Source organism: Pristis pectinata, chromosome 3 (genome assembly GCF_009764475.1).
Source record: "Pristis pectinata isolate sPriPec2 chromosome 3, sPriPec2.1.pri, whole genome shotgun sequence".
In the NCBI taxonomy this organism is placed as follows: domain Eukaryota; kingdom Metazoa; phylum Chordata; class Chondrichthyes; order Rhinopristiformes; family Pristidae; genus Pristis; species Pristis pectinata.
In genome coordinates, this window is record NC_067407.1 from 42,724,425 (window position 1) to 42,736,504 (window position 12,080).

The 12,080-nt window shown below is 40.5% G+C and overlaps 1 protein-coding gene across 1 annotated transcript in view; it reads left to right on the plus strand.

The window, feature by feature from the left end:
- firrm (FIGNL1 interacting regulator of recombination and mitosis) overlaps positions 1 to 12,080 on the plus strand; it is a 46,575-nt gene that overhangs the window by 20,480 nt on the left and 14,015 nt on the right. The window contains exons 13-16 of the mRNA XM_052011180.1: positions 2,282 to 2,468; positions 6,353 to 6,435; positions 6,718 to 6,769; positions 11,874 to 11,963. Coding sequence (XP_051867140.1) covers positions 2,282 to 2,468; positions 6,353 to 6,435; positions 6,718 to 6,769; positions 11,874 to 11,963 — 412 coding nt within the window. The remainder of the gene's footprint in view (positions 1 to 2,281; positions 2,469 to 6,352; positions 6,436 to 6,717; positions 6,770 to 11,873; positions 11,964 to 12,080) is intronic.

Below are 12,080 nucleotides of genomic sequence, written 5' to 3' on the forward strand. Positions count from 1 at the left end.
TCCAGTCTTCCGGTACCTCACCCATGTACAAAAATCTTTGCCAAGGCCCCAGCAATTTCTTCCCTTGCTTTCCACAACATCCTGGGATGCATCTCAGAGTTATATAGTATGGAAACAGGTCCAACTGGTCCATGCCAACCAAGATGCCCTATCCAGGCTAGTCCCATTTGCCAGCGTTTGGCCCATAACCTTCTAAATCTTTCCAATCCATGTAACTGTCCAATTGTCTCTTAAAAGTTAATGTACCCGCCTCAACCACTTGCTTTCACAGCTCATTCGATGTAGATACCACCCTTTGTGTAAAAGAAAAAGTTGCCCCTCAAGCTCCTATTAAATTTCCCCTCTCCCCTTAAACTTATTCCCTCTAGTTCTTGATTCCCCAACACTGTGAAAAAGACCGAGTCCATTCACCCTATCTGTGCCCTCATGATTTTACACACCTCTATAAGATCACTTCTGTCTCCTATGCTCCAAGGAATAAAGTCCAAGCCTGTCCAACCTCTCCCTATAACTCAGTCCCTCAAGTCCTGGCAACATCCTTGTAAATCTTTTCTGCACTCTTTCCAGTTTAATAACATCCTTCCTAAAGCAGGGCGACCAAAACAGAACACAATACTCCAAGTGTGCCCTCACCAGCATCCTGTACAATCACAACATGACCTCCCAACTTTTATACTCAATGCCCTGACTTATGAAGGCCAGCATGCCAAAAGCCTTCATCACCACCCTTTCTACTTGTGACTCCACTTTTAGTGAACCATGTATTTGTACTCTAGGTCCCTCTGTTCTGCAACACTCCCCAGGGCCCTGCTGTTCTCTGAAAGTCCTATCTGGATTTGACTTTCCAAAGTGCAATTTATCCAAATTAAACACCATTTGCCATTCCTTGGCCCACTTTCTCAGCTGATCAAGATCACCCTGCAACTTTTGATAACTACTTCATTGTCCATTATATCACCTATTAACACTAATAGATTTACTAACCATGCCTTTGTACATTCTTATCCAAATCATTGATATAGATGACAAATAGCAATGGCCCCAGCACCAACCTGTGAGGCACACCACTAGTCATGGGCCTCCGGTCCGAAAAACAACTCTTCACCATCACCCTCTGCTTTCTCCAGTCAAGCCAATTGTATATTTAATTAGCTAGCTCTCCCTGGATTCCATGCGATCTAACCTTCCAGAGCAGCCTACCATGTGGAACCTTATCAAAGGCCTTACTGAAGTCCATGTAAGCCACATCTACCACCCTGCCCTCATCAACTTTCTCAGTCACATCATCAAAAAACTCATTCAAGTTCATAAGACATGATCTCCTGCTCACAAAGCCATGCTACCACCAGTAGTCAGGCTCTGGGGACTTGTCCAGCTTTATTCACTCATGACTGCCAACACTATCCCTTTCATAATGCCTATGTTTCAGGATTATGCTGTTCTCTTCCCTGAACTCATGAGCTTCCATGTCCTTCTCCGTGGTAAATACAGATGAGAAGTATTCATTTAAGACTCTTAGTAACAATGATTTTTATTTTAATGGGTAGATTAAAACATGCAAGAATATTACAAAAGATTTTGTTTAATAACCAATCTTAAAATAATCTGATCTGAACATGAATTACCACTGAGAATTTTGCATGAGATTGTTGAAGGTTCTTGTAACTCATTTGTATGATATGTAATTACTAATTCATTATGCTACAGAAATAAATACTGGTGTAGAAAATCACAAGCAGCAGGATGAACCAGTTCTTCAGAGCATAATATAGATCAGCATGTTCTTTCCATATGGCTTACCTTTGATATGTAATTTTAACAGGGCTCTTTTCAGGAATGGTAGGAAAATATGTGATAAATAGGTTTCCCTTAAACTGCTTTGGTGGTGCCCAGGAATTTTTTTGTTAGTTGTGCTGCCTCCTGATCCATGCATCTCACACAGCCAGCAGCAACTTGGACCTAATTTTCTATCTTGTTTCTAAAAAAAAACTACCAACCTTCACTAATGTAGCAAACCCTGAATTATATTGCCACCACCTATGTGAGATTTATGTGTCAGGAGCCTGTAATTCCAGAACTGCAAATAACCAAATATGAAGCAGCTTTAGTATTGAACTTTTCAGGTATTGTATGAGAATTACACGACCCTGAGCAGCATTAATAATGTCGTCAGCAGCAATACACTAATATGACATGTAATGGGACTAGGTTAAGGATTAGTAATATTCTCAAGAGGAAGACAAAATTAGCACCTAATCTTTATCTTTTCCTTTGATTTCAGGTTACCTTTGTTCCACACATTGTTTCTTAACTTCCAGCGGTGTTATGCAGAGCTTTCTTTGCCAGTCCATTTGCCGGCCGCAATGAGTAAGGGGCAGGCTCAACAAAGTGTCAGTTTATATGAATATGCATGCACTCATTTATGTTCTTTTATCACGTCCATTCCCTCTTCTTATTTTCCAGAGTTGGTGAGTTTAATTTTTTTACTTAAAGTAAGTGTTCCAATCTTTGAACTATTTTGAAGAGGAGCTTTCTTCCCTTGCATTTTGTCCCTCCAGCAAAAAATTGGTTTCATTGAAATTAGCTTGCAAACCACAAATGAAGATGAATGTTCATGTTTAATTAATATATTGCTACTTCATGATGCTGGTATTATATTTTACAAAGTGTATCAGAGAACAGTGATAATTAAAATTGCCACCCACATCAGTATTTCTTTAAATTGTATCTAAGTATTCACAGATTTTTTTTATTATAAATTCTTATTGATTTCTGAGACGAATGAGTAATTTTAGTTTAATGAGCTGCAGAATTTTTATTAACTCTTTGAAATAGATTTTCTTCTTGCTTCTTGTCCCTGCTAAAAATGTTGTTGGGACATTGATGTTATTATAACTTTACAACAGGACACTAGTGAATCAGAATCAGATTTATTATCACTGACATATGATGTGAAATTTGTTGTTTTGTTGCAGCAGTACAGTACAAAGACATTTTAAAAAAAAACTAAATTATACAAATAAATACTGTATATAAAAAAAAAGAAGGAATAATGGGGTAGTGTTGATGGGTTCATGGATCATTCAGAAATCTGATGGCAGTGGAGAAGAAGCTGTTCCTGAATCGTTGAGCTTGGGTCTACATGTTCCTGTACCCCATCCCTGATGGTAGTAATGAGAAGAGGGCATGTCCTGGATGGTGATGGTCCTGGATGACAGATGTCACCTTCTTGAGGCACCACCTCTCGAAGATGTCCTCTGACGAAGCTGGCTAAGTCTATAACCCTCTGCAGCTTCTTGCAATCATGTGCATTGGAGGCTCCATACCAGGCTGTGATGCAACCAGTCTGTGATGCAACCAGTCAGAATGCTCTCTACTGTATATCTATAGAAATTTTTAAGAGTCTTTGGTGACATATCAAATCTCCTCAAGCTCCTAACAAAGTAGAGCAGCTGGCGTGCCTTATTTGTGATTGCATCAATGTGTTGGGCCCAGGATAGATCCTCTGAGACGTTGACACCCAGGAACTTGAAGCTGCTCACCCTTTCCATCGCTGACCCCCACTGAGGACTGGCGTGTGCTCTCCCGACTTCCCCTTCCTGAAGTCCACAGTCAGTTCTTTGGTCTTGCTGACATTGAGTATGAGATTGTTGTTGTGACACCACTCAACCAACTGATCTATCTCACTCCTGTAAGCCTCCTCATCACCATCTAAGATTCTACCAACAACAGTGGTGTCATCAGTGGCACCATAGTGTAGTGGTTAGTACAATACTATTACAGCACCAGCAACCTGGGTTCAATTCCGCCACTGTCTGTAAGGAGTTTGTATGTTCTCCCCTTGTCTGCATGGGTTTGCTCCAGGTGCTCCTGTTTCCTCCAGCATTCCAAAGACGTGCAGGTTAGGAGCTGTGGGCATGCTATGTTGGTGCCGGAAGAGTGGTGACACTTGCGGGCTGCCCCCAGCACATTCTCAGTAAAACAAAAAGAAGCATTTCACTGTGTTTTTCAATGTACATGTGACTAATAAATAAATATCTTTATAGATGGCATTAGAGCTGTGCTTAGCCCCACAGTCATGAGTGTAGAGAGAGTGGAGCAGTGCTTAATATTTGCATGAATATAAATTCAAATCCCAATGGCAGCTGTGGAATTTGATTTCTGTTAAAAATCCTGAATTAATTTTTTTTATATAAAGAAGGTTTAGTAATGATGATCGCAACACTTGTAGATTTTAGTGAACCAGGTGGATTTTTAGGAACATCGCATCAGGAGAAGAAGTCTGCCATCCTTATCTGGTATGGCCTATATGTGACTCTAAATCTTGAGAATTTTAAATGCACTCAAATAGTCCAGCAAGACACTTAGTTGTATCTTGAACTGCTATTCTTTATAATTGCTGCTGAGAAGGTGACTTGCCACCACCATCTTAAAAGCACTTTGGAATGGGTAACAAAGTTGGTCTTGCCTTTCCTACATCCTGAAAAATGAATTAGTAAATAAGAATCAATAGTACAGGCAGTACTCAGGTTACGACAGGGTTCCGTTCCTGAGAACTGTTCATAACCCAAACTGTTTGTAAGTCGGAAATGAATAAAAACAGTGTGTGAGAGATGATTGCAGAAATGGCTATGACGGGGGAGCGAGCAGGCATGGGAAGAGTGACTGCCAGCTCAGCACTCCAGCTCTGCTCGGCTCAACTAGCTTCTAATTGTTGTGGCTTGGTGGGGGGGGAGTGAGGTCGCAGGGAGAGAAGGCATGCGGAAATGCCCTGTTCGCACCCAGCAACAACCAGCAAATCCATCACCATCCATCCCTCTGATCTCCCAAATGCTCGTTCTTATGTATGGGCTGTCCATAAGCTGAGCGTTCATAACCTGGGGAGGACCTGTATGTTATTGGGACAGATCCTCTGCCTGCATGCTTTTGCATTTGTCAGACTTGTCTGTTTCTTCGCAGGTGGTTTAAACCATCGTAGGTTCAGGATTTAACTATCAGTGACATCTTTCACTCTACCACTTGGGCTAGTAACCAATCTTGTGCTATCCTCGGTCACCAGGCCCCTCAAGTCTGCCCTGCCATCCATTATGATGTTGGCTGATTATGCTGGCCTCAACTCCTCTTCTATGCCAGTTCCCCATAACCCTTAATTCCTTGATCTTTCAGTTGGTTTAAATGTACTTAATTGTTTTAATTTTGTGTGGCTGCTTTAGCATTGTAATTTGAAAATTCTCATCAATAACTTCAAAATATTTTTATCTTTAGCAGTTCCAAAGTTGTTTTGAATGTTTTTAATATTTATTAAAGTCATATTGAGTGTAATCTCCATTTGTCCTGAGAGGTTCTGCATTGTGCTGAAAAATCCAATATTTCAATAAACTTGTTGTAATATATTTGTTTTTTTTGTCCCATTATAACACTCTATTTGTCCCATTAACCCATCCATCCATTAATTATTCCTAAGGTGGATGATTAGAAATATAGCTGCAATCTATGTTGCACTTGATCATTGGTTGAAGATTCTTGTCTCACTGCACCACATGGTAGTGTAAGGTCACAATTTTTGTTAAGTCACTTTGTGCTGAGTCACTTACCCAAATTGCTATTTAAACTTTACACTGTTGGCACTATTTTACCAAAATCGTGGTCGTCTTGGTGCATCTTTCCGCATCATTCCTCTATTTTAAATTAGATGCTTTATCACATGTCATTTTGCATTTGAGCAGGTGAATAGGTGTCTGTCCAGTAGCTGTGTTTATCTTGAACTGGGTGTGGAGTATGAATATAGGTTTACATTTGACATCATCAATTCATTGACAAATTGCAGCTGTGACTTTATGCCATAGTTCCTCAGTCCTTCGGTTTAGTTGGATGTCTACCTTGACTCAGAGGTAGTACCGTTATCCTTGAAAAACGGAGTTTCATGCTCTACAAAATTAACCACATAGTCTGGAATGACATTGTCCTCCATAGAAGGAGGCTGCCCTCCCTGACAGAAGTACTTTTTGTAAGATGAGATGTGAAAAAGATGCCCCATACACCCTCAGGGGTGAACATAAAATATCTCATGGCACTGTTTAAAGGAAGCAAGGGTGAAAATTTCCTGACCAATATTCATGTCTCAACCAACCTCGCACAATAAAGAGATTGTCTGGTCATTATCTTTACTGCTCTGCTTAGGACCTTCTGTGTTCCAATTGGTTGCGTTTCCCTGAATTATGAGAGTGACTGCACTTAAAATACTTTGTTGACTTAAAGCATACTAGGATATCCTGGGGTTGCTATAAGTTTCCATTAATTAGAAGTTATTTTAAAACAAGCAGTACACTACTAATCTCTGTTTTTGTTTCAGGAATGTTCCTTATTGGATGCTGTACTTGGACCTCATATGTTAACTGCTCTGTTGGCTTCAGATACTTGGTGCTTTCTTGCACGGTAGGTACTGAAAATGAAGTTATAACCAGATTGGTAATCTACACAAATCTTTTCAATCTACTGCTTTTAACAGATTTTTTAAAATCTGCTAGGCAAGCTGCTATAAATTTGAATCCTTAGATAGTTAGGATAGGTTAGGTTAGATAGTTAGGATAGTTAGGTTAGATAGTTTCATTTAACTGTCATGGGGTATGGAATTGTTTGTTGAAAAATTAATGAATTGAGATAGTTTTTGGTGGTAGATTCCTAGACTATGGTGTGTAATATTTTTTTCATTTACAGGTATGGAAGTGCTGAACTTTGTGCTCATCACGTCTCTCTCATAGCTGACCTGGTAAGTAAACAAAACCATGTTGAGATATTGTGTGAAATGGTGTGGCTTGGTGTGCAGTTTGCAAAATGTATTTCACAATTGACTTGGGATTTTCACTGATAATGTGATGTTCAATTTTATTGTCAAATCTTTAGTAAATGAAGCAGTCCAAGCCTGTATGCAGTGAGATCTGGACAACATTCAGGCCTGGGCTGATAAATGGCAAGTTATTATCTCCAGAGAGCATCCAACCAATACTGTGGCTACAAGCACAGAGCAGATGCAATTGACTCACTTACCGACACCCCAAAGCATTTCCACTGTCTATGAGGCACAAAGTTAGGAGTGTTGTGGAATACTCTTGCTCCTCGATGAGTGCAGCTCCAGAAACACCTTAGAAGCTTGATACCGTCCTGGACGAGACAGCCCACTTTATTGGAACTCCATCCACCACTCTAAACATCCATTCCCTCATACACTGCAGCTACTGTGACACCAGTGGTAATCATCTACAAAATGCACCCCAGCAACTTGCCTAGGTTACCCCAATAGCACCTCCCAAATCTGGGACCTCCACTACCAAGAAGGACAAGGACAGCAGACACCACCACCTGCAGGTTCCCTTCCCAAGTTGCACACACCATCCTGACTTGGAAAATATCACCGGTCCTTCCTCCTGGCTGGGTCTAAATCCTAGAATCCCCTTCCCAATGGCACTCTGCCTGTTCAGAACCTTTGCCAGAAAAACTGCAGCAATTCAGAAAATGGTTTACCAGCTCCTTCTAGAGAGATGGATTTAGGGATGGGCAATAAATGCTGGACTTGCTAGTGATGCCCAGAACCCAACAAATTTAATATCAAACTGCCTCCTTTGTTTTATTTATTCAATTGAAACGTCGAGGTGGTGAATGAAAAACTCTGGGGAATTGCTATTTTATACATAAAACTTTGGAAATGACCTTCATTTGAGCTCTGATGGCATTAAGGCACCACTGTAGATCACAATGTAATTATATTTAAGATCTTTATTAGTCACATGTACATCGAAACACACTGAAATGCATTTTTTGCGTAGTGCTCTGGGGGCAGCCTGCAAGTGTCACCACGCTTCTGGCGCCAACATAGCATGCCCACAACTTCCTAACCTGTACATCTTTGGAATGTGGGAGGAAACCGGAGCACCCGGAGGAAACCCATGCAGACACGGGGAGAACGTACAAACTCCTTACAGACTGCGACGGGAATTGAACCCAGATCGCTGGCACTGTAAAGCGTTACGCTAACCGCTACACTACCGTGCCTATATATTCTAGTGTGGATTGTCAGTTAGTGGGAGATCAATTAATATTGAAAATTAATATGGAAGATATTTCAAATCAATTCATGTAAAATATTTGAAATTGATTTTCATTCCCCTCAAATTTCCTCTCCTCCTAAAGCCATAAATACAATTACTGTGGCCAAAAGAATGTTTCTATGTTGCCTTTCTGAAATTGCTGCAGGTTAGTGCATATCTCAGTAAGTGAGGATTTGGTGCAGTTTTGGGCTTGCAAAGGCAGAAAAGCTTATTTACACTTTTGCTCAATCAATAAGAATATTACTTGGGTGTAGAGCCTAACTATGTGTATTGGGTTTGGATCAGGTTGAATGTAAATTATGATAGAACAATGGGGGTTGGGCTAGTCGTACCAGCACAGTTTAGTACTTTGTGCAGGTTAGAGTGATTTGCTTAGTATTACTGCACATTTCCTCTGTTGGTCAATGTTTGATGTTTCATTTTCAAAAGGATCAACAGCATGTGTGACATCAGATAAGACATTGTTATATTTAAAATGATGATTGAATAAAGAAAATTTTAAATGCTTTAATCAGATTCAGATTGACTGTGATCATGTTGGGTTTTAATTTTATACATTAGCAGGCGATTACTTGGGTGAGATGGTATGAACAGCCCATATGAGGCATCCTCTACTTACCCAAGTTGGTCTCCTGGTAATTGCTTGGCAACTTGAACTGAATGAGGTTTTCCCACTGCTATGTTGCATAAGAGCTAAGAGAGAGGTACATAATAACTTCAAGGCATGCACTTGCACACAATGGTACCCACTTAACATGTGTCATATCTTCTTCCAATTGTAAGAATTTAAAAATAATAATTAAGATTATAATGCTGGATTGTTTAATTGCACTTATAAATAAATGTACAAGGGTACAAATTGTAGGTCTTCTTCACCTTTTGTTCTTTCTTCCTCTTCTTCCTTTTTCTGCATCTCATTCCTCTTAATTTATTTTATTCTTATGATGCATATTTCTGTCTCTTCTGATGTTGCCTGACCTGCTGAGTATTTTCAGCATTTTTCTTTGTCACTTTTCTTTTTCAGATTTCTAGCATCTGCGATATTTGGCTTTTATACACTTGTTAGTTGCATTGAAGGACATTCTTTGTTTCAACAAAATAAATCCATTTTACAGACTTGTAATTTACTGACCATGGGCTGAAATGTTGACAGATTTTCATTTGCACTACTTCTAGAAAGCCTTCATTTGTTGAATTTGTCAAGTCACAACTGTTTCTCAAGAGATTTTCCTAAAAACACATGCGTTACAATTTAGTATCAAACCATTTGGCTCAACTAGGTCATACTGCCATTTACTCTACAAGATCTAATACAAATTTGTAGGACAACTCTGTGAGCATTTGGTAAATCTTTTGAACAAATTTCCCAGAAAAACTGTGCAAATGCAAAATGTTAGTTATATTAAATCACAACTGAGATAGATTTCTTTCAGAAACAAATATTTTGGGATTCAATATTTGGGTGATTTCAGACATACAAATTGAAAACACCATTTTCTTAGCAATACGGTGACCTTCATAGTAATTGTTTTCCAGCCCTGATGGGCTTTACCTCATGAGTCTGTTGCAGATTAATTATAGTTGTTTGCAACAATTACAGCAATTGCAACAAAACGAAGTTGGGCAGCATCGCCAACAACAGTGCATCCCTTCCCAATGAGCTTAACGCATTCTATGCAGGTTTTGAACAGAGGGGGATTGGTCTATCACCATCCACCCTGACAGCCTCCAATGCAGCTGAACCCAGAGTCACCGTCGAGCACGTAAGTGCAGTCTTCCGGACAGTGAATCCGTGGAAAGCATCTGGCCCTGATGGTGTCCTCAGCTGTGTCCTCAGGTCCTGTGCAGATCCGCTGACAGGGGTATCTTCAGACATTTTTAACCTCTCCCTGCTTCAATCTGACCACTATCATCCCAGTACCTAAGAAAAACAAGGTAACATGCCTTAATGACTACCGCCCAGTGGCTCTGACATCCACCATCATGAAGTGCTTCAAGAGGCTGGTCATGGCACGCATTAACTCCAGCCTCCCAGAAAACCTCAACCCAATTAAATTTGTTTTCTGCCGAAATGGGTCTACAGCGGATGCCATTTCCCTGGCCCTACACTCATCTCTGGATCATCTGGACAGTAAAGAACCTACGTTAGACTATTGTTTATTGACTACAGCTCTGCATTCAATACTATGATTCCAAGCAGACTCATCACCAAACTCTGAGACCTGGGACTTAACACCTCCCTTTGCAACTGGATCCTTGACTTCCTAACCAACAGACCGCAATCAATAAGGATAGGCAGCAACACCTCCAGCACGATTATTCTCAACACTGGTGCCCCACAAGGCTGCATCCTCAGCCCCCTTCTCTACCACCTATACACTTATGACTGCCTGGCCAGATTCCGCTCTAACTCCATCTATAAGTTTGTAGATGACACCACCGTAGTGGGCTGGATCTCAAATAGTGATGAGTCGGAGTACAGGAACAAGGTAGAGAGCCTAGTGGCATGATGTCATGACAGCAACCTTGCCCTCAATGTCAGCAAAACAAATGAGCTGGTCATTGACTTCAGGAATGGGGGTCAGTACACATGCTCCTGTTTACATCAATGGTGCTGAGGTTGAGAGGGTTGAGAGCTTCAAGCTCCTAGGAGTGAACATCACCAATAGCCTGTCCTTTTCCAACCACGTAGATGCCACAGCCAAGAAACCTCACCAGTGCCTCTACTTCATCAGGAGGCTAAAGACACTCACCAACTTTTATCGAGGCACCATAGAAAGCATCCTATCTGGATGCATCACGGCTTGGTATGGCAATTGCTCTGCCTGTGACCACAAGAAACTGTAGAGAGTTGTGGGCACAGCTCAGCACATCACCGGAAACAAGCTTCCCCTCCATCTATACTTCTCTCTGCCTCGGTAAAGCAGCCAACATAATCAAAGAACCCACCCACCCCGGACATTGTCTCTTCTCCCCTCTGGCAGAAGATACAAAAGCCTGAAAGCACATACCACCAGGCTCAAGGACAGCTTCTATCTTGCTGTCCTTGAGCCTGGTATCCTGCTACTGAACAGTTCCCTAGTACGATAAGATGGACTCTTGACTTCAATCTACCCCGTTATGACTTTGTACCCTATCATCTACCTGCTCTGCACTTTCTCTGTAGCTGTGACACTTTATTCTGCATTCTGTATTGTTTTACCTCGTACTAACTCGATGCACTGTGTAATGAATTGATCTGTACGAACAGTATGTGAGACAAGTTTTTCTCTGTACCTCGGTACAAGTGACAATAATAAACCAATTCCAATTAGCCAACAACATTATTGTTGATTCATGCAATTATCAGGAGGCAAACAAAATAGATTTTGATCTTTTATACTGATCAGCCCTGTGAGGAAATAACCACTCCATATTTCTTCTCATCCATGTCCACCTTTTGATCAGCATCATTGCCTTTGAAATCCATGCTACCTGGTTTCTTTGTATGGAATTGCTTGATGATCTCATCTATGATTAAAGACTTATTCACACTCTCAGGAATACTTATGCTGTGGACCCACACCCACTAGGAAGGAGCTTGAGACTGCTCTTAAGTTTTAATAGCTTTCATTAATCAATGTTGGATTGCTATTTATGTTTTAGATTGAGGGTTCAGCCAAGTAATGATTGGTATTGAAAACAGGAAATAAATTGTATCACTTTTGAAGAATCTTATTCTGGTTTACTACATTTTTTGATTTACTTATATTGTATCTTAATTTCCAGGTGAAGTCTTGTTGTGGAGATTGTTACCAGCTGTCCCACTTATCTTTACTCTTGCGCCGTTTGCTTTTCCTTATGGCAGCAGAGCATCAGGTTAGTCTTTCAGATGGTGTTGTATAAACACTAAACTCCAGGATTTGAGCAGTCTGGGCAAAAGTGATAATCTTCATTTATTTCAGTGGCACTTTAGACTAAGAAATGAATATGAGC